General features: G+C 38.8%; 3 protein-coding genes across 7 annotated transcripts in view; 1 reads left to right on the top strand and 2 right to left on the bottom strand.

The window, feature by feature from the left end:
• The window catches only part of stumps (DBB domain-containing protein stumps), a 33,666-nt gene extending 12,447 nt beyond the window's left edge, over positions 1-21,219 (bottom strand). The window contains exons 1-5 of one of the 4 annotated variants that reach the window (XM_017171272.3): positions 21,005-21,219; positions 14,718-14,930; positions 5,277-5,518; positions 4,934-5,103; positions 4,149-4,360 (exon numbers count right to left, since the gene is read on the bottom strand). In XM_017171272.3, the coding sequence (XP_017026761.1) occupies positions 4,149-4,360; positions 4,934-5,103; positions 5,277-5,518; positions 14,718-14,727 (634 nt within the window). In that variant the 5' untranslated portion in view covers positions 14,728-14,930; positions 21,005-21,219. Of the gene's footprint in view, positions 1-158; positions 351-4,148; positions 4,361-4,933; positions 5,104-5,276; positions 5,519-5,745; positions 5,881-14,717; positions 14,931-21,004 lie in introns of those variants that run through there. The other 3 variants (XM_017171271.3, XM_070287068.1, XM_017171273.2) reach the window with 3 other exon arrangements.
• Positions 19,986-22,170, top strand: LOC108077684 (uncharacterized). 2 transcript variants are annotated; one of them, XM_070287069.1, is made up of 2 exons: positions 19,986-20,058; positions 21,842-22,170. In XM_070287069.1, exons 1-2 carry the CDS (start codon positions 20,037-20,039, stop codon positions 22,168-22,170), a joined length of 351 nt encoding a protein of 116 aa, XP_070143170.1. In that variant the 5' UTR covers positions 19,986-20,036. The 2 variants fall into 2 exon arrangements, with proteins under 2 accessions (XP_070143170.1, XP_017026602.2); XM_017171113.2 differs by having other exon boundaries at positions 20,017-20,058; positions 21,854-22,170.
• A 361-nt stretch (positions 22,171-22,531) lies between these two features.
• Positions 22,532-22,840, bottom strand: LOC108077590 (von Willebrand factor A domain-containing protein DDB_G0285975-like). The gene has a single exon (XM_017170984.1). The coding sequence runs from the start codon at positions 22,838-22,840 to the stop codon at positions 22,532-22,534; it is 309 nt and encodes a 102-aa protein (XP_017026473.1).
• Between the last annotated feature and the right edge of the window lie 124 nt (positions 22,841-22,964).

Here is a 22,964-nt window from a genome sequence, read left to right as displayed (position 1 = left end):
TTTATTCAGTTCATTGTCTGCATTTTAAGTGCTGTCACTTTGAAGATTCCGCACTTCTAGAGTTTTCTTTTTTGGATTTTCCTGCTTGGTTATCGTAATTGATTTTCACTGTTTCTTTTTTGTTTCAAAAAGTATCCAAGAGATAAACTGCTACTCACCGCAGCAGAACGTCTCCATTTCAATGTCTTCCACTTTCAGCAACATGTTGTTATTAATTTTGAAACACAGCACCAGAAATTTAGATCATTGTCAATAGATTTTTTCTTTGTTTTTAGTAGTTTCTATATTTTAATGACGTTCTAAGTTTGTGTTTTGTACACTGCGCATGCGCAACGCTTGGAGCGTCAAGTAGCCACAGTCCTTCAACTTCGACTGGCAAAAGCTCGGCTCTTAACTTGGCTTCCACCGATTTTTTATCGAGTGCCAAGAATATCAATTAGTTGGCTCTCTCTCTCTCACTATTTCTCTCTTTCTCTCTGTCTCTTTAGGTGCACTGTGAGATTATAAAATAATAAAAGTCAACGTTTTGTTTTTGTACGTGCCCGTGACGTTTAATCAACGCATTGTCCATTTTAAATGAGCTCTCTTCCCCCGGCTTTGCCTCCCGCGGACGACTATAAACGGAGTTATGGCATTTTAAGCGATCAACAGATCTCCAATTGTCTTTAACAACTCTCCCATCCACCCTCGATAAGGGGTTCCCTAACAGTTAGGAGCCAGGCCGAAGCTTGTAAACAAATAAAAATTATTTTTTTATTTACTGCCATTTAAATGGCAGCAGCAGAAACAAAAACTCCAGACAAGGGACAGCCGCAATAACAGCAATAAAATATGAAATAATCATTAAATTTAATGCGGCGAGAAATATTTTTGTAAATTGCAAAAAGCTAAGCAGAAAGATGGCGAGCTGAGATTAAAGTCTGGCAGGTTAATGGTAGATAAATCTTTTAAGGGGAATAATGGAATAAATTATATACAATGCATTTTTTTAATTTATTTTAAGAAATATATATAATAATAATTCAATTCAACCCTTGACCATTTAAACTTTTATAGTTCTTCTAAAGTTAAAATTGTATTATGTCTTTTAGACTTCATTTTGTTATCTTCCCAGGATCCAGCATAATTATTTCTTTACATTATACACATTATCCCAGGCTTATAGTCACGGACAAAAATCAACCAAATAAAAAGTAAAAAAAAGAAAACCTCCAGAAAATCAAAAACGTGAGCAAAATTCAAGTATTATAATTTTTTTTTGGTAGAGAAGACATTGTTATTATCCTACCAAAAATTATGTTAATTAAGCCGGCTCTACTCCCTGCTGCACTGTGCTTAGTATTTATGAATGCAACAGGTGTTGGGGCAAGGAAGACACTTGAGTTGAGTTTCTCGATAGGATTTTTTCGGGTCTCCCTCGAAGTTTTTTCCTTTTTTTCTCTTCAGTTCGGTTCTGCTTGATATGCGCAGACGGAGGCTAGAAGTGTGTTGAACCCCCGAGTGGAGATGTAAGTTGGAAATGATGGAAAATATGGCAGATGTGGCGGCGTCGGCACACTCTCCAGATGTTCCGGAGAATTGAAAACAGAAGCCAGCCCGCGACTGGGGGGAAAACTCTTTTCTTCTTATTCTCTTATTTTCTGGGTAAACAAGTGCAAGTTCTGTACTCGATTTGACCCCAAATCACCTGCTACATTCCGCTGAAAGCCATCGAGCAGCAATTAAAACTGTGTAAAATTGATAAATGGCATATTGCTGCCTTCGGAGTCTTCATTTTTTACAGGCCAAATCAAAGAGAGGAAGCCCCCGGCCAAAGTAAACACAGGTTCGATTGGCTTTGATGTATTCACAGTTTGCTGCTAGCCAATTTCTGAATACCAATTTGTGGGAGGGCCAAATTTGGCCAATCGCTTGACTGGCACGCGCCATATGCAGTTGGCCAGCAAGTTCCCCTTCTTGTTTTTTGCCTTCTTCCTCGCTTCCGTGCCATTAACACGTTTCGTTGGCCACGAAGCTGAAAGAAGGCTGAAAAAGCGAGGCAAACCAAAAGGTTGGAGTCCGCCCATCAATTATGCACAAGTTCCGTTCCCCCGGGCCAAAAACGCTGTGCAGTTCTTCAATTTATGCCTGTCATTCGTTTATTGACTTCACCCGATGGACTTCACCCCATATTGCCCATCCGCCATGTGGCCAGCAAACATAATAACAAACTGCAATGGCCATCGTCTATTGTTGTTTTTCGAAAAGCGGAAATGTACATAACTCCTTGCGCCCTTCTTTCTATTTGAAATATTGAGAAAATGCACTGGAACGACACTTGCCACACAGCCAATATGGCAAACTTTGTGGCTTCCATAAATTTAAGGTGTTAAAAACCGAGTGGAGAGTAGCCGTAGCCTGTGGGCGTTGTGGGTTAATTGCTGATTGTGGGGAATTGCCTGGTTTCCTGCATAAGGCGAGAAATTAGAATGGATTGCAAACTGCCTCGATGAGTGCGAAAAGTGGGACGAATATGGTAGGGGTAAATATCTAGGAAAAGACACTAGATAAGGAAGTATCTAACAGTTATCATAATACTTAATGGTAATAACAATAAAATTAAGTTCCTTGGGGGTTCTGTGCTTTAAAGGCTAGCAATAACGTGTGGGAATGAGTGCTATAAAAGGAAACACCCACAGTTAATATAGAAGAAAAAAGGAATAAGAAAACTAGGTAACAAGTTAAATTTTCTAATAAAATATTACCTAAAATCCTATTAATTTTTACCCAATAAAAAAATATAGCTAAGTAGTTGAGTGGCTTTTCCTCAAGTGTTTTTATACCTCCCACATTGAAAGCCCTCTTTTGAGTACTTCCTTTTGAGCTCTTAAGCCTGAAAATCATCTTGGGTTTATCCCTCAACTGAAAGTGTTTTAAATCAACTCCATATTGTCCATCATATCTCAATGTCATGAAAGCGAAACCTTGAAAACGTTTTGATGAATACCCAATGATCGTGCAAAGAAGTCCTGAGCGAATCATAAACCATAAACCTGTGACTTTAGCTGGGAGGTGTATAGATACACAGGAAAAAATAAAACAAAATAAATAACTCAAAAAGTGCTAAGTGAATTAAAAGAAGCTTTATGAATTCCTAATGTTATGATTTGTAAATTATTTAAAATTATTTATTTTTTCCCCAATTTATTAAGAATTTCTAGTAAATATTTTCCTTAGTGTAAGCTTTATATAGTGCCCGAGGCGATATTTGTGTAGGCATCTGGCATGCAGCTACCCGCTTTGGGGGCATCCATCACGCGTGATGGAGGACTGTCAATGTCAGGCCAGTCGCAAAATGTCAGTCAGCCAGGAAGGCGCGTTGCCAGCGATCAGGTATACAAAACTACTATATAGCATATATATATACGATCGCCTCATTACGCCAACAAAACAAAGATTGGCGACGCTGTGGCGACAAAATGCGATTACAATTATCACTTGCGTAAACATTGCAATGCTGTTAACTTGGCTCAAACGAGGGACAAAGGGAGTGTGCCTCGGTACGGATCCGTGGCGCCTGTCAGAGGAGCATTGCAGTGGCGCTTAATATGCAAACGTGATGCTAAAAGCTTCGAGGTAAAGGTTGTTATACCAAGACAGGCAGGGAAACCCCCCCTGACAGCCGCCAAAGTGCAAAAATGCGAACGCGAAAACGAGGGCAGGGAATGCAATTTGCCAAACACTTTGTCTCTGTCATGGCTGAGGCACAACTTGAAGGGTGAATTAAATAAGTTTCTGGGGGTATATTCGACACGGGAAAATTCAATAAAATAAGGAATTAGGAACACGAGAGCTTGGGGATTTAGTTTCGAATTTAAATAATATATAAAAGTTATAATAAATTTAGATCAAAAGGTTCTTCGAACATTTTAAGGGATAATAACCATGGTTTAAACCATAAACCATTGGTTTATGTCTCTTTACGAATCTGTTAATCTATATTCTACCGATAAAACTCCATCTTCAAGTAAACACTCCTTATTTATTTATTGCCCTGGCATTTTCCATTTGTTTTTCTTCTATTTTCTATTTACTGACCCCCAATTAGCATAGGAATTCGCAGCACACAGAGATTGCATACTAAGCTAGAAAGTGTCAAGTGAACTCACCTCTTCGCCGGTGCGAATTGCCACGGAATTTGTTAGGGGATACCAGGGGCGGACGGGGTGCCATCATGCTGGGCACCTCGTCCGGAGATCCCAATCCCATGGCTCCCGTTGATGAGCCCGATGAGTTGTTGTGTTGATTTTGGGCCCAGTTTCCAAAGGAATGGCGACGAGCTCCGCCACTGGGTAGAGTGTGATGCCTGTGGGATTTGCTACTGCAATAAGGAGGGAGAAAAAGAAAATGGAAAGTCCAACGATTAGCACGGGGCGGAAAAGGCGGTACAAACTGTCAACAGCTGCAATTGCATCCTGTTGACGCCCGAATCCCAGAATCCCTCACACTTTCAAGTTCGATGCTTTGGATCAGAGATGCCCAGAAAATATTTATAAAATAAGACTAAGGCAAAGAAAAAGCAGGAAAACCTAAAAAATATACTTTAAAATTATAAAAAGATAAATTTTTTAAATTTAAAATTTTATAAATCATGATTTACCATATATTAGCTAAATATGTCTTCTTGATCTTGAGTATATCAAGAGTTTATCCACCCTATTTTATATTACGCACTCCAAAATTTAATTTTTACTATAAATCTTATTGATTTTATTTAGTTTACCTATATTTATAAAAGAAAACAGATCCTAAATATTATTTACCAGAAACTTTTGTACATTTAATTTAAGTAACTATAAAGAATTAACAAAAATCTATCTCGAAAAAAGCCAAACACCCAACCATATCACCTCAAAATCCCCCTGCCCAAAATTCAATTCTTCGGATGTCTCACCTTGTTGGCGATGTCATCGGATTGAAGACCTCGTCGTGATCTCCTCCTCCTCCGGGGCATTGGGAGCTGTGTGTTTCATTACAAGAACCAAGACGTTCCCGGAACTCCGAGTGCGAGTTGGCAGATCTCTGGCGATACATGTGCTGCATCGGCTGCATTTCGAATGAGTGCTGCAAATATGAAGCCCAAAAGCGGAAGAGGGTGGTGCATTAGAAGTGCACAGGAAGTGCCAGATTCGGCAGATAAATCAGAATCACATATCGGACTCAGGGAATCATAATCTGAAATCCGGAATCCAGCATCGGAGGAGCGTATGCTCCATTAATAATGGCATGATACTCACTTGCGAGAAGCCGCCGAGGGAGTTGAAGCTGCCGCGCGGGCTGCCAAAAGCCATGGTGGCCGTGGTGTCCAGATTGGCGGATGTGATCAGACGCATCTGTTCCGGATTGGTCACCACCATTGGACGCGGGCTGCTGGCGCCCTTTGAGTTCCGGCGCTTGAAGAGCGAGAAGCCCCGGCTGGAGGACTGCGAGTCCGGGGTGCGGGGTGACTTGGTGTCATTGCAGAAATAATAGGGGTTATCTGTTTAGCGAAACAAATTTATAGGAGAGTTAGTTTTGAGATTTTAAAAATTAAAACAAAATATAAGGTAAATTCGAAATGAAAGAGCTATTAAGAGAGATAAAAAAAAACCTTTAATGACTGACTTATTTAAGTTCAGAAACGGTTTGTAGAAAAGTTTTTAATCAAGTAAATACTCAGAAATAATTACACCTTTATCCTAAACCCGTTTCCCCCAAAAAATATACCTGAGAAAAAGGTGTTTGTGTTATCCACAGTGACAAACATCTTGAGATCCTGCGGTTTTTCTTTCACTTGGTAAACAGAGTCTTCGTCGAGGCTCTCAAAGATCAGAGCTCTCCGATTATCGATGCATTTGCACTTTCACTTGCAAAATAACACTTGCAATTCCACGTCCAGTTCCAAATTCAAATTCAACTTCCACTGCGCATGCGCACGCGCCAAAAAATTGCGCGCAGGCGCGAAAACGGGAAAAACGCAAGGGCCGAGCGAGTGCCAAAAATGGCTGGCGAAAACAAAATAAATGTCAAATGTTTGTGTATGTGATCGCGGCAAATACCATAAATTGAAATTTCAATTCCAATTCAGGCGGTTAATTTAAGATTCACTTGGCTTCCACCTCAGTTCGGTTAAGTTCTTTTTTAGATCGCGCAGCGCGTGCGTCTGCATTGACATCCCGAAACGGAATAAATTCTAAAACTCCAACGAGAACAAAACACTCCGCTCCTCTGCGTTCTCCGATGTCGCCGCCGCCGCTGCCGCCTCCGCCTCTGCCTCGGCCAGCGGCTCTGCCGGCGCAGAGAATCCCTCCTCAGTTTTGGTTTTTATTTACATTTACCAAGCGCTCGCTTCTTCATTCCATCATCCATTCCATCAACGTGCAGAGCACACTGAGAACATTTTTAGACTGATTATATTAACAACATTTCAATATTTCAAATTATTTAAATTACAATAATTATTTAAAATTATCTTTATATTTTTAAAATTATATGAAAAGTTTTATATTTAAAAGCGTTAAATTCGGCAATAAATATCAGAGACTATTTGTTAACATTGTTTATTTAGTTTATATACAATAATATCCTAAAAAATCAAAGAGATTTAACTATAAAACAAGTTACAGGCTGAAATACATTTAAATAGATTTTCGTAATACCTCAAAAAATTCATAAATTTTAAAACAAAAATTCTGTAATTATTTTCTCCCAGTGCAGGCAGCATAAAAACATTGTTCTTCTCTCCCTTGCACTGCAGTACACTGGCCTCCTATCCCTCTTTCTTTCTCCCTTGCACCCTCCCGCACACCCACACAGGCATACGGAATCTGTGTGTAAATATGGTTGCCATATTGCAGGCACCCACGCACACACTCTAAAGGCTCACCCCTCACAAGTCAGAGCTCAGAACTCACCGCTCACCCCTCGTCCAATGGCTCGTTCGATCTCCCTCCCAGGGAAAACTCACTTTTCCTGAGCAGCAACATTGTTTTTGTAATTGTTGAGGTTGTACCTGCGCATGTTTTTCTTTTGCGTGCGCTTTTCGCATGATCAAATATATAATCACTGCATCGCAGTATCGTCCACGATTCCGAATCAAATCCCTTTTCTAGCTAACAATTTTTTCACTTAGCATTTTCTATCCGTGAGCCAGGCCTTATGTCTTGTGCCCGTCATGCATATTTGATGAGTTCCGATAGCATTACGATTCTATATAGTAGATATATATAGCTGAGGTGAACTCCCGGTTTAGTATTCCCCGTGTCCTATCAGTGTCAAAGTTTGAGTTGAGTACGCCGCCTGTTGTTGTCTGTGGTTTGTGTACATCAAATAAGCGATGATGTTCTCTGTCATTTGTTGAAGGAATCATTTATGAGACGGTTTTTTTAGGGACCCTGAGAACTTGACGTGCGGTAGGAGAAGTATTCCTTTGAAACAGTCATGGGAAAAAATTAAAAACAAATTGGTAATTCTAGAGAAGATTATTAGATAACTTTGACTTAAAAGGAGAACTAAGGGATTTCTCTAAATTATTAAACAAATTTATTTGAAGAAAGGACTATACATCAAGAGCTTCTTAAGTTTGCTACAGTTTTCATAGCTAGTTATTGTTCTATATATGTATATAGTATATCCCTTCTCTAACCGTCCCATTTGCCTGCTTTTGTCTCAAACATATTTTTGCATCATTTCCCTTTCAGCCTCACTGCCAACATGAAAATTGTCATCAATGATGGGCCAAAAATAGAAGGCCATAATAAGGCTACAAGGCGACATATTCGCGGCACATTAAGGGGAAACACAGGAACTGCAACTCGAGAGCATCAAAGGCCGACACACAAATACACCCGAGGGTATAGAAATGCACATTAAAAATTGCAGCTAGATCTCGCCAACAATTGTGCTAAGGGAACACATTTTCACTATTTTTTTTTTCTTTCCTCCAGGGGAAGCTAGGAAAAACTGAATAAGGAAAAGTGAAGTGGCTAAAGGCGAGCGAAAAGACTCCATGTGGTCTGTCCATGAAATTCCTAAGTGGACTGGGACTGGGTACATTGGGCCAAGTAACTATCCGGCCAGACAGACAGATGCCCGGCACATTGGAACCTATGGAAAACTCGTAAAAACTCGGCGTAGACCCGAGCAGAAATTGCACATTTCGGAGTCCATAAAGGCGAGAGGCTGCAGAACGATCCAGTGAGGGTCGATCTTCGAGTGGAAGATCTCTTTTGCTCTCCATAAAGTGCAAGTGACACTGTACACTGCGGAAAATCAATGCTTATAAAATTAAGAACACACCTTTTGTAATATAAAAACTGTGAATTTCTGTAAAATCTGAGATTATTTCATCATTGGAATACTTTTAAATATGTTTCCCTAAAATATATTTTCTTTACAATTTTTGTATTATTTTTAATTTCCCATTTTTTTAAGTGCCTATCTGTTTTTCTTTTGGCTGCTGGTGCAATGCAAATGATCTTGAACCGTAGCACTCCGGCCAGTACTTGCCTCCGATTGCCTTGTTCGAGTACTCCGGGAAATGCATTTGCCTGCACATAAATGTCAAATGCTTGTCTTCGCCAGCACGCTCCACGTGCTCTATTTGCTTCGACGGCAGAGGATTCCGAGGGTAAGTTAGTACCCTTGGTGAGAGTCGTAAATCTGTAGACACATTTCTGCCACGTAGCCTAGGTCTAGTTAGTCACAGAGACAGTCAAACCAGCCCGGCTTTGTCTTCCAATTCCGGCACTCTAGCTGATTGTTCTCCGGCGCTGACAGGTTAATTACTCCCCCGTATTGTCTATAAATCTCATATATAGTTTCATGTCTAGGGTCAGTTTTGGCACAGTCCAGGAAAATGTAGAACAAAATTATGAAAAAAGATAGATAAAAAGAGTCCAGCATCTTAGAGAACCCTTTAAAATAGTTTCTTAAATTATTTAAAAGTTTATAAATATTTATCAAATACTTTCCAGGAAGTCCCGTGTAAAAACATCTCCTTAAAATTTAATGTCTAAACTCCAAATTTAAACTCAATTCCCTGTAAGTTCCCTTCCGATCAAAGAAAATATTGAACAAGTCATTATAGAACTATAAAGCCAATTGGTAAGACAACCCTAAATGGCCTGAACAAATACACAACCGTATAATAGCGCCTATCAAAGTGGAAATCTGACCAGGAAAAAGTCTTTGGCCCAAACAGGAAGGCAGAAAGCGTCGGAAAAGCGTGGGCTTGGGGGAAATGCGTAATTGTGAATTTTTGATTTGTTATATTGTTGTCGTAAATTGTCTGTCCATCGATCGGCCAGACAAGACCTTCCTCACTGCCACTCCCGCTTTTATGCAGATATCCCTCTATATATATATAGTTGTATATATATTCTATAGCCTGCAGCAGTTGTTTGCCACTTGCTTTGGTTATACTGCGTGCAGTGCTTTTATTTATTTTGTTGAATTTATTTCGCTGGCACAGACCAGCGGGCTGTGCTCCTATTTACTCAGACATTTTCATACGAATTCTGGAGCAGTCATAGGCAGCTCTCTCGCCTATCTACCCCCTTCTCGCATGGAACACAAATTTTGAATCATTTATGTGCACTACGAGTTTTCCTTCACGTTCAATTGAAATGTTTTGTTTATTATTTTCCAGTTTTTATGATTTAACCCCAGAAGGGACAGAAGGCACGAAAGAAAACCTGAGGGGAAATCAGGGAAATGCTACAGGGGCTCCCAGGGAAACGTCTGCCCGGAAGTTTGGCAACATGGAACATGGCGACGTGTGTGGAGCCTGCAGGGGGGGGGGCCCAGAACAATTATTATTGTTAATATTATGTTATGGAAAAATTATTCATGCTCGCGTCTGTGGCAGGTGCTTGCGAGCGAGTTCTCGGAAATGCATTTCCACAGCTCCTTTTTTTGTTGTATTGTTAGGGAAATATTGTTTTGTAATCTATTGAGGGATTAATTATGAATGGAAAATATGGTAATGCATTGAATTATTAAATAATTTTATTTGAGTAAAATAAGGATTGTTTTTTTCAAGCAGCGATTGGCATTGTTGTGATCTTAAAATATTTAGTTATTTTTCTGATGTCGAAAGATTTCAAATAAGAGTTCCTAAAACACTTTCATCCCGTTTAAACATATCTCTTTAGACCAAGGAAAATTCATGTATATTTTCCTTTAATTATGTTATTTTTCTGTATGATTCTTCCGTTGTCTGATTTATTTTTGTAGAGATCATAAAAGGGGCTCTGGCCCAAGTCGCCTGCTTTAAAAATCAATAAAACTCATAGCCCAAAGTGTTATTTTAGTTTTTCCCCCACCACTTCCAGCAGAAGAAAAACAAAAGTCCATAAAATAGTTGTGAAGAGTTCCGCCCACGGGCTCAGATCACAGTCCCGCCGGAAGTAAAGTGGCCTGTAATTCAAGAAGACGCCCTCGAAAGGGACAAACAACTTTGCCAAAAAAAAAAAGAAGGATGCGCCCAAGGATTAGTAATTAAAAATTCCAAAACAAATTCGGACTCCGACTCGAAGATTCGGGGCACGTGCACTCCATGCTAATGGGCACTCGAGAAAAATCCACTACGGAAATGCCAAAGACAAAGGGAGACATTACCAAAACACACGGAGTGGCGAGAAAGGGATGTGATCAGGAAGTGAAAGCAGGGAGTAGGACTCTTTCTCTACCTGCGGCAAGAAGAAAATATATAGAAAAAGAGAGGGCGGACACCTCTAGAGTCTAGAGGTGTTGGAGATGCAATCAGAAATCAAATAAACACTTTTATGATCTCGGTTTTATGGCCTGTTGTGTGTTGTGTGTGTTGTCTTGTATTTGTCGTTATTGCGGTTGACATGATCGAAATGCTGCCGTTGAGGGCGTTGGACGTCTTAACCCATTGTTGCCAAATACCAAAAATGCTATTTATATGCCCTGTCCCGAAAGGTGTTTGGAAATGCATAAAATGCGCTGCGCGTTCATAAATCCCCGCAGCTGTAGTAGAAGCTGGTATATAGCCGACATCTGTTCAACAGATTTCAATTCGATGCCAAACTCGGCGGGACCCGTCAGTCTTCTTCCACAAACTTCTTTGGCTCTGGACAACGGCAAATGTTTAATTATTTTCTTAATGGAAACTCGCACCGAGCACATGACAACGTTGTCTTCCGTGAAAAACAAAAAACCACCGAGAACTCCAGGGACTCAAAAAAAGGAGAAGAAAAGTCGGAGTCTACACTTTGGGAAAAAAATGTTACAAAATAAAATGATCAATATTTCTACTTATAAAGAGAAAATCTAAAGGAAAATGTTTATATATATCTTATCCTGGCTTTAAGCTACTATATTTGATATATAGATTCACGAAATTTCTCTCCGTGCACCATCCCCGTGCCAAGTCCCCGATGCATTTGCATCCCCTGCTCCCCCATGAAGCGCGTGTCTTCTTGGTTTTTTACCTACTTCCAAGCAAGAGGAAGGAATAAATTTAGCCAAGGGCATCTTTCTGCGCAGTTGCTCCAAGCCATCCAAGTCATCTCAAGACAGGGTGAATGATTCTCTTGGAGATTACACAACCTTATGGGGTCCATTGTGGTGCTAGCCACAGGTTGATGTTAAATGTCAATTGGCATTCTCTAGAGGATCAGTGGAGCATTAATTACGCCATCGCATTCCGCTCTAGAGATAGAAGCGGAGATCCCCTAAATGTGGTTCCTCTGATTGCCAGAGAGTATCTCCGATGACGTTTATAATGATGTTGTTGATCTTGTAACGCTTTGCACTTAGGATTGTTTTATTTCGTTCTTTTTTTTTTGGGCAGCAGCCCCCAAGAAAATCAAATTTTGATTTATTTCACTAAGACCGCACTTGTAATAGGAGATCTTTGAGGGGACTAAGACACTTACTTGAGGAGGTTAGTTGAGGAGAGTCAGGGAGAAGACCATTGAAAGTATACTTAGTTTATTTTATATTTAAAAGAAACATTTCTGTTACCTTTTTAACAATTAAATACTTTAAAATATTTACAAAATCTCTTTCTGAAATCCTTTAAGCATTAGCACTTCCTCCAACCTGTCGCCATAAATTTTCATTGTTAACTTTAGGAATTAGGAAAATGTTTCTGTGCTGGGACACAATCCTACTCTCGACCCACACACACACACACACACATTCTGCACAACAGTCTCGTCATGCATCTTTGACTTTCCCCTTACGGAATTTTTTGATCAAGATTCCTTATGCCCAGCAGAGCGAGGACTACTTATAAATGTTCCCTAAGATATATTCCCAACTCCCACTCACTTAGCACTCCTGTTTCTGGTATGATTATGAGGTGTGTAATTAAAATTTTTACGCTCTTGTCTCGGGACATGTAATTCAATTATGAAGAATCATTTGTAGCAGATGAATGTCTGGCGACATCTAATGTCTAATGTCTTTTGGCTTATTTTTAGCACGAGAATATATGTATATCGGAGTCTGGGTTTGTTTTTTCTTCGCATTTTCTTAGCAGGCAAACTTGTACCAATAAGTGATTCGCAGAAGAAATTGAGCCGTAAAATAATCAACAACTGCCGCCGCTGCTGCTGCTGGTATTCACAATTAAGCACATGACATGGGAATTTGCGTAAACAATTCACTACATTTATATGTATATATATACGATGTGTCCAAGTGACGTCGTCGCTGGCAATGAGAGACACTATGGGAGCTTCCAATTGTATCCCTGGTCCACTTTTTTCCGATCTTCTTATCTCAATATCTTGCCAGACAAGAGGAATGTGGGCAAAACAAAAGGCAATTCCCCAGACAAGTGAAAATTAATTTGCGTAAATATTTACAAAGAGTATAATTGGTATTTTAGGTGCGCCTGCTTTACAGCAGAACAAGGTATGGATCATCGATTGAGCAAACTGACTCATTATTATCGTAAAATACGCGAAACATTAATGCCATATGAATTTTCAATTGCTTGCGTCAAGGACTATGACGTAGGGGTACAGATCGGTTTATGAGATATATATTAAAGCTGTCGGGGAAATAAGTGAGGTGGTAAATGATATAGATTTATAGATTATACTCCCAACTTATTTCTCATTTTTAAACCAAATTCCCTTTCGAATTCCTCAATAAAGTCCCTGAACTGATTACAAGTTAAGCTGAACTTCTCAGTCTCACTCCTCAACGGCCTGTCAATACTGAATGAATGAATAGGAAATTTCTAAAGAGTTGTGATCATAAAAATCACCCTAAACAGTATATAAACAGCCAGCACTCCACTTGCAATGATTGCAATTAAAAAGCGCAAATAAGCCAGCGAATGGATGAATGAATGAATGAATGAATGAATGGACCAAATTCAATGCAGATTTAATGAATGATTTACATAGACAGCGGCGACAAAAACTATTTATAAGAAGAGTGCTCCTCTCTATATAGGATGCGGGCAGCAGACCGCGAAGGGAGGGCAGGGCAACTGACTTTGTTTATTCTCCATCTCTTTCTGTCACTTTTTTTTTTTTGGATGCTGGGAGTTTGTGTTTTGTATTTTAATTGCGCCATTTCCCATATCAGCTGCCTGATTATTTGTTCTAGTCAACAGACATGGACATAAATAAAACTAACAAAAGGAAAAGAGAGAATGGAAAACCCTGGAAAATGTGGGGGATGAGAGATGCAAACCACAAAATCTGACTAATTAGATGGCCTGGCTGGTTGTCCGACATTTGATTTGTTATTTATTGAGATCTATAAGGAAAATAAACAATACTAAAGAGATACTAGAATATTACATTTATATTCCCAATACAAACATTCCCATCATCTTCATCATTATTATAATGTCTTGACTCACAAATTGACTGATGACCTGACCGCCACCCTCGCTGAATATCTAATAGATACACAGATACTCTCATTCCCAGACCAATCCCTGGGAACAGATCGCACTTTGCCGATTTTAGGTGGGCCATGGAGTCAAAGTCGAGTCTAGGCTAGCCCCCGTACTTACACGATCTTGGCCCCGCCTCCGAACGATTGCTGTTTGTTTGGATTCGGTGTCTTTGGAGACAACCTTAAGTGGATTGCTCCAGTTCAGTGTGCTGGCCCCCGTACTAATCGTTCAATCCGTAAGATAAATGCGTTGGCGTTCTGGGAAATTGCCAATGCGTGATGGTGTGTTGGTGCGAGCACTGAAACTGGAAAATGGATCTCTCGTACTCGTTGCACTTTCACAGTAGTTTCGTGGGCCGATCATGATCATTAGGAGAATGCCAGTGTAGAACTCCTCCTCCTAACCAAGACCCCTGGTCCCTGCGACTTGATTCGGTGTCAAGTGAGCTCGGGGCGTGAACGAGTTTGTCATGTTTATGTCGTGTTCTGGACATGCAACCCTGTAAAGGGGATGCAACGCAATCGATCTACTGAAAAACCCTTGTCTTTTAGAGCGTGGACAACTAGATTTTGGTGTTAATTACTTTGGGAATTTCAGAGAAAATACAAGGAGTAAACCAGATTTTATAAAAAAAATACTTAGAAAATGTAAAAGAAGCTTAAACTTATAAAGAAGTTCCTTTAATCTAAAATATTCTATAAAATATTCAAAATAATTTCCATATTTATAGTTAATCCAACAATTCCCAGAGCGTAAATCTTCAATGACACTTTTTACGAGCTTTCAATTATTGTTGTATACTCACCCACAGACATATTGGTTTTCCTTCCTTATGATAATTGCTGCGGGAAACTCTAGACTTGGTTTTCCTGGGGGTTCTTTACTCACAAGACGCTTCTTCGATTTTTGGGAAGTTACTTCACCTGCCGTTGGGCTATGGCTTTGCACTTGTTATAACCCGTTAAGGTGCTTCCGGCGGATACGTCAAAGTTTTTGGACACATATATAGAAACGAGACCTACGGACCATAGAAGATAGATAGGGAGGCACAACGATTAATATTAAACAAATTTATTTAATTAAATATGCGCATGGGCAAGCAGCAGAAACCATAAATGTGGAGGGGACCAAGGGAAATTGGGAAAATTAAAACTAAAGTACAGAATGAAAAACCAAAGAACGGTTTCCCAGCGGAAGCAGCAAGTTTTCCGATTTTCCCTTTACATAACCGAAAAAAAATCACGCCCGGAAATGCAGGGGGAGGACAAAAAACAATTTTATTAATATTTTTTAGAGATGCACAGGCAGAAGTTGGGCCTTTGTTTAGGGGCTTAGTGCTTCGGTGCTGCCATTTAACAACTTCCTTTCGGCCCAGTTTAAAGTGTGTGGTGCTGACCACAAACCGCAATTAGTCCATTAAATTATTAAGTACAAGGGCCATAAAACGCAGCCACAAACTCAGGCATGCCTGGCAATTTGTACTTGGCTCCCTAGTTGGAAGTCGTCGCTCCGAAATGCCAGAAAGATATTTTCATTGGCATATTTCTTTTTATTATTTATAAGTCAATTCACATTCGCGCTGCATATTGATTTCGATTCTGGTTTCTGATTTGGTGCGAGAAACTCGGACCCCTGCCCCAAAAGCCCCCCTTTAAATCAATACATCAACACTCGAGTATTTTACGCGTCTCTTGGCTGCTTTATACATATAAAAGTGTGTATTCGAATCGAATTTGTGTCGAAACCTTGATGAAAAAGTTTTGATTTTATGGCCAGGCAATTGTATTAAAGAATTCTTTCGTTTGTTTCTCTTGATTTGTGATTGCGCAAACAAGAAATATCCGTTGATATGATGTCCATTTTCACATAGTCTATAAATTATGTTTTTTTATCATTCACAGACTTTTATTTTTCTAACAGTTTATAATGTCTATGAAGCAGAGTTTCACAATTTTTGGAATATTTTAGAAAAATTTCCATTTATTACAACATTTTATTGGTTGAATAAAATAAATTGCTTAGGTAAATAACTTATTTATTTACCTAATCTGCCTCTAAGAATTCAGCTAAAAATATTTTCAATATGTGAAAAGAAAACCACAGAACTGGAAGTGTGCTTTTGGTATATATATATCCCAAACTGTATTGTTTACAACAATGTAACCCAATTGAAATTCTTGGAAGTGTTCATCGTCGAACCAGAAAATAGTTTCTAAAGTTTTCGTTTTTGTTTACTCACAAACATCTAAATATAGTGAATAATATTGGGGGACATTGAAAATATTCCATGGAATATATTAGATGCATTTTACAAACGATTAAATACAGAATTATTAAGTACACAAGTCGTTAAAAAGGCTCGTAAAAGGTTGGAAAACAGAATCCGAGAATTGAGAATCGAGGAAAGCAATTAAAGCTACGAGGGAATGGGGTTGGGATCGGGATTGGGGCAGCTGCCGCTGTTGCTGCTGCTACTGCTGCTCTTCTGCCTTCGTTTAAGACGATTATTTCATTTAAGATGGTGACATTCATTTGCATATCAATGTGCGAGTGCCATTCCCCCCGGGGGCATCCCCCACTTTTATTCCGCCTGTGCCTGTATGTGTTTTCGGCTTGATTGCTACGATTTTCATTACGTTTTACCGGATATTCCAATTTAGGTAAATGCGACGTTGCCAGCAGAAGCAGCAGCCTCAGCAGCAGCAGCAGCATCAGCAACATCACCAGCAACATCGACATCAGGCCGAGCATGAAGCGGGATTAATGTGCCCCTGGCGACATCCATCAGCCCAAAACAAAAAACAAAAATAATAATCAAATACCCAAGATCAAGTGGAGCACAGTCATCCAGGCATCCAGACTCTCCATTTAAATCCGACCCCGAAATCCCTGTCTGTATAACCTGTCTGCAAATTCACGTGAGATTTCTAAATTACATTTTCTAGCATTTAGTAGCTAATTAATAGCACTTGCCCTGGAGTAAACAAAGATTTAAGTGAATTTCATGTTGCAAGTTTCTATTAATAGTGAATGGGGTTTCTATTAATAAATGGCTATCATTTCAGTCTAAAGAATGTTCAGAGTACCTTATTGAAGATTATCTGGGGGCTTTTAAAATTAAGGAAATTTGGAATGGTTATGTAAAATTAATATTACAATTTAGTGTTGCAATTATGAGATTTAAAATATAAAGAAAATATTAACAAATGCTTCAAAGATATGGAAACTATTAAGAATGTGTTCAAGAAATATTAATATATTATTAAAAAAATAATGAATTTGTTGATTATGTTAAATTTCTTCTTAAATTTCTTATTTCTTATGTATATCTTTATTTATATTTAGTTTGAGCTCAGTTATATTTAGAAGTGACTAAAGTTTTTCATAAAAATGTAATAAATATTCATTTATTTTATTGTTTCAAAGCATGTCACAAATTTATTATTAATATTAAAATCTCGACTTGATTTTACTCTTGTTTCCAATTTCCTTACACAAATAATCTTTGGGTGGTCAACTCCTTACAAAACAATTCTTTATGTGATCAGATTTCATGGTTTATTGTAATTATATTTTATATATTTCATTCAGCACGTATGATTCGCATCGAAAGGCGCACTTACAGCTCAAAAAACACGGAGGAAAACGCGACAATCGACGATCGAGGCGATTCGGAAGATTGACGATATGCCAGCGGGCAATTTACAAGATCGTTTGAAAAGAGTTTTGCAATTGGGCGCCGCGCGCTCGCTGCCGAATTCAATCGCAATCGAATAAATCAATTGAAGCGTCGCCGCTCGCTTTGGGCTCTTCGAATTTGTCAAACGGCCAATAAAGAAATACAAAAAAATTAAGTTATTCAAAAATTGAAATCGCCGCTGGCCGCAGCGTCGCCTCCGAGCGATGCCAATAAAATTTATAATAAATATGCCCCCTACGTCAGCGAGGCAAAGAGAGAAGGCAATTTATTTGTGCAACAACAAAAACAACAACGAGATCGTTTGTAAACAATTAAAATAATTTGCTGGACGACCGAAACCAACAACAGACAATTTCAATTAGAAAAAAAAAGAGAGAGAACGCTGCAAAAGAGCGGCAATAAATATTCAAAGAGCTGGCAAAGAGAGGCGGAAAAAGTTCACTCAATTCTATTTAATTTATTTATAAAAAGAGCAAATTCTTCAAGTGAATTCTTCGCATCGCCTGAGTTTAAATAGATATATATACATATACTTACTAAAAACTAGAGCAAATTTCAAGACAAGGAGAGCGCAGCTGGGGAAAATGTAGCACAGCAAACAGCTGATGCGAAAATGGGAGATAGAGCGGGAGATAGAGGGATGTGGTGGAGAGAGAAGAAAGACCAAAACACGCATACGCAATGTTGTACAGCAAAAACATTTCCATTTTCTACCCACACATCCATTGCATTTTTAACAGGAAAATGGGCTTGTTTTTGTTTTGTTATATTATTGGAACAACTCATTTTCGCTAAAATTAATATTAATCATGTTTGCTGTGGTAAAAGACTTGTCTTATGTGTTGTGATTTTCAGGGGAATTTTAAATTTGATTTGTTTATTTTAAATGTAATGAAATTATGTATGTTTAAAAATTTTATTGATTTAAAAATAAATTAAATGCTTTATATTATACATTTTAAAAACTAAAATTCTTAAGATTTCAATTATATTCCTAAAAAACGATACTTTACGATACAAAGAAATTAAAATAATACGATATTAATTTTATCCTGTGATCCACAAAAACCTCCTAAAAACCTACGAACATATAAGCTTTCCCTGTCTTAAAATTCTGAAACGTGCTGTATATTTTCACAAAATTCCCAAGAATCTTGTGTGCTGTCTGCCATTTTGATGGATTTCACTCTGACATTTCTCGTGCTCGCAATGTTCGATGCGCTTTTTTCTGTTGCGGCCCTCCTCTTCATTTTTAACATTTCGCGACGGGTCTTTTATTTTATGCGGTTTTCCGCTTATCGCGATCAGCCAAGCGAGCGAATTTGTGCCAAAAAAATTGTTTGCGATATGTGGGTGCACCACAGGGCCAAACAGAAGCCGCCAGGAGCCACCAATGCCACTACCGAAACCACCAGCGAAATGCGACTCGATGGCGCTGGCACGCACGTTTTACGAGCTTCGCCTTTTTGGCCACTTACATGAATAAAATAAAATTAAATACAAAGTTGTCGAGTTGAGATCGTTAAATTGATTAGTTTTTATGACAATGAATATGGCCAACAATTAAAATTTAGTTCAATTGCTTTTCATTTGTCAGTGGTCTGTCGTCGGCACATCACTCGCAACCTGTTGTTGTTTCATTTGCATTCGGATAGTGCAAGCTCTGAAACTATTTTCCCCCACATATTTTCCCCTCGACCGAATTTGTTAGCCTTCGCTCAATCGAAACATCTGGGCCTGGTTTGTGGCTTTGGCATGTGTGCTGTTCTGCTGCTCAGGTGCTGGCGAATAGTCAAATTAATGGCATTTGCCTGGGAGGAATGCAAACAGATGGCACAAATGGGCAATGCAAATGAGCCAATGGGCCAATGATAAGCGTAAGCAGGGTGAGAATTTGGCACAAAGAAAGTCAGGTGCCGAAGTTTCACCTAGTTATTTCAATTATATTTCTTTCTAAATAAGTTATAGGGATTAAGTAAATAAAACAAGGCTAGTCAACACATTTTTAAGCTCAGAACCCGGACGGGAAATAAACCAGAATGTGTAGATTTAGTTTTCTGTAATTCTAATATGTGTAAATATTAAACAAAAAAGTATCTTAAATTATTTCTTTAAGATTTTAGTTAAGTTTTTCAGCATTTTAAAAAAATTAACTTTCCTGTCACATAAAATCGTAAGAAACTCAAATTGATTTTGCATAAATTCCTTCCAAAAATAGCTTAAAATTTATGCACGTACAGGGTTCACACCGAGATGACGGATTATCTCACGGATAGCTCGACCAATAAAACAGCCACTTTATATATCCCAGCGAGTCGTGTGCCAAGCAGATACAATAACCCGATCCAATAACTTATGCGATCGAAACCGAAACACAAAGTGAGCTATGAAATAAAAGCAGTGAAATGCAATAAAATTAAATCTATGCAACAAAACACTGAGCGAGGTAAGTATGTCCAGTGTGTGTGTGTGTGCGAGTATCTGTGGGGGGGAGTGTGTGCGGAATATTAATTAAAGTTTCGAGCTTTGATTTCTTCAAAACGACTGGGAGGCAGGCGGACAAGTGTTTTGCGTTGTAAAAACAAGCGAAAGCAAAACACCAGACCCTCGACGAGAAGAATAATCCATACACTGAAGAAAAAAATTACTGTAGTAAAAATTTTAATAAGAGATAACTTGCAAAATAAAATTATTATTTGAGAAAAATAACATGTAACTCCATCCAAATATAAATATGTAGTAATACCTATTTATGTTCATTCGACTTAAATACATTTTTCTTAATATTCTAAAATATATAGACTTTTTTCACTGTGCAGATAAACATATAAGCGACTAAATCAAAAATTATACTAAAAGAAACAATGGTTTTATTTGTCTTCAAATAATCAAATTAACTAGCTAAAGTTGATTAACGAAATTAATTTTATTATTTGGAATTTCCAAATAAAACAATAATTTTTTCTCTCTGTGCATGAAACATAAGTGATGAAAACAGAAATTCAAATTCGAATTAAACGCATTCCATTCCAGGGAAGAGCGGGAATGCAAAGAGATCAGCAGCGAGATTAACATGGGCGCTGGAAGTGGGCAATGTGGAGGAGGGGGACTGGAAGATTGCATAAATGGCAACCATTTGCAACAGCATTTAGCACTGCGCAAGTGTGTGAGTTGGAGAGCTTGGTGTGAGGAGCCCTCTTTTGCATTTAAGACACGCATCTTGAATATTTCGCCTTGATGTTGATCGACAGTTTGACATTTTATGTCGTCGCCGCCTGTCAAAAGAACGGCGGTTACTTTTTTGTTTTCCTTGCTTTTTGGATTTTTTTTTTGCCTGCATTTTTTGCACAGTTTTCCCCCCTATTTTTTTTTTTTTTGCATCCAAAACTCACCCACTGTGACCGCTAGATGGCGCACTGTTTGTGTTGATTGCTTTCCTTTTGTCCAGAGCACCAAAACACACGCACACAAACACAAAAACACGCGCAGGCATAGAAACGCAACAGTAAACAAATACAGAATTCCAGAAGTCCGGGGCTAAGTTTTCCGATTTTTCCGGCGTATTTTCCGGCAGGCTATAGCCAACCGATCCGTGCCACGATCCGAATCCGATCCACGCCAAAACGAAAATTAAATAGCCGCCGTTGCCGTTCGTTGCTCGTTTGCTGCTTCGCTGCGCGCTGCCCAGCGAACACCGAACGGCTGAGCAAAGAGAGGAGGATCGGATCCAAAGCCAAAGCACACAGAGCAATAAAAATAAAAGCAGAGCACGCCGCAGCCAAAACAACAACAAATGGCGAAAGAGAAATAATCAAATAAAAGAGAGTGTGCGTGCGTGAAAGCATGTGGGAAGAGGGAAGGGGCAGGCTAACTTTCTCTTGAGGCGAAGCAGATTAGAGTTTAAATACCGTAAAGGATAGGAAAACCGTAAATCGTAAACGTATACTTAATATTTCTAGCCGTATTAAGTATACGTTAACGATTTACGTTGCTCCTATTAATTACGATATTTAATCTGAGATCTTCTAAAATTTGAATATTTTAAAGAATAACTAAAAAATAGGATTTAAACAATGAATATTGTAAATTTGTACCTAGTTTCCACTGTATTCTTTTCATGCTCCCAAGTTCCTAATATTTTAAAAGCCAACACGCTCCCCCAAAAAACACCTGAGCAAACTTTGATCTTAAGATTGGCTTCTTCTTACCTTTTCATGTGAACTTATAAGTTTATGATTTAGACACATTTGCTCAGTCTTCTGAGGAGCGAATATCCACAATGGTGTCTCCGAAATGTATTCTTCTATTCCTGGCCTTATATTACTTCCTGGATGGCGTTTCAGCGGTTACCTGCGATGTGGAACCCGCAAATACCTCCTGCATCGATTGCCGAATATATCCTACGCATATTGAGTGTTTGTCCAAGCTTTTCGCCCCAGTAACAACTGCTGCTCCTCTGACTGTGGCTACAACCAAGAGATCACGATCACGCATTGGCCGCATTCGCGGCTTTTTCGGCAACTTCATTACGCGAATGAGGAATAAAAGTTGGTTTTAAAAAAGAAGACAAATAAATCAAATTTCAGAATGAAATATATGAATAATAGAATTTTTACTATGGGAATGGGGTTTAACAAATGTATAAAAATATTTGTTTTATAAAACGGAAAATGATTTCCCGATTGAAATCAGTTTTTTTGTTTTGTACCCAAAACAGTTAAGATGTTTTATAATTTTGAGAATGATCTATAGTTAAGCCTGCTATATTGCGCCCATAAAAAATAAGCCTAGAAGTATGCAGTAAATTTTGAAAACTCCAAATATCCCCCTTAATCATTTATGATAACAAAGTTGAAATACATATAGTTTGGATCTAAATTTGTATTCATTATTCTTCCTGTTCGGTTTCTGATTTTATTTTAGCCCGATCTGTTGACCTTAATCTTCCGCGTAACCTTGAAGTTCATGTTCTTAACCCGAACTATCTTCTGATTGCCTTTCTTTGTGGTGGCAGCAGCAACAGGTGCCACTGTGGTGGAGGTACTGGTAGGAGCCACTGTCGTAGTCGTCGTTGTGGTCGTGGTGGTGCATTCTACAGAATCGGTGGTGTCAGTGGAGCAGTCGATGCAATCGGCGGCCGTGGGGTCGGCTTCGCAGGTCACAGCAAGGACGCCACTCAGGCAGCAGGAAAGGGCCGCGATCAGGATCAGATACTTGGATGCCAGCATTATTATCTCTTCGTTTCAAATTTACAATATGACTTCCCCTTCCATTGCGTGCCTTATTTATACCAGTTCTTAGGCCCAAAAGAAATTTAACTTGTTTTATCAGTTGTTACGATTTCTGCGAGTG

The sequence above is a fragment of the Drosophila kikkawai genome, chromosome 3R (assembly GCF_030179895.1).
Source record: "Drosophila kikkawai strain 14028-0561.14 chromosome 3R, DkikHiC1v2, whole genome shotgun sequence".
Classification (NCBI taxonomy): domain Eukaryota; kingdom Metazoa; phylum Arthropoda; class Insecta; order Diptera; family Drosophilidae; genus Drosophila; species Drosophila kikkawai.
Note: the sequence above shows the minus strand (reverse complement) of the source record. Positions and strands in the feature narration are given on the sequence as shown.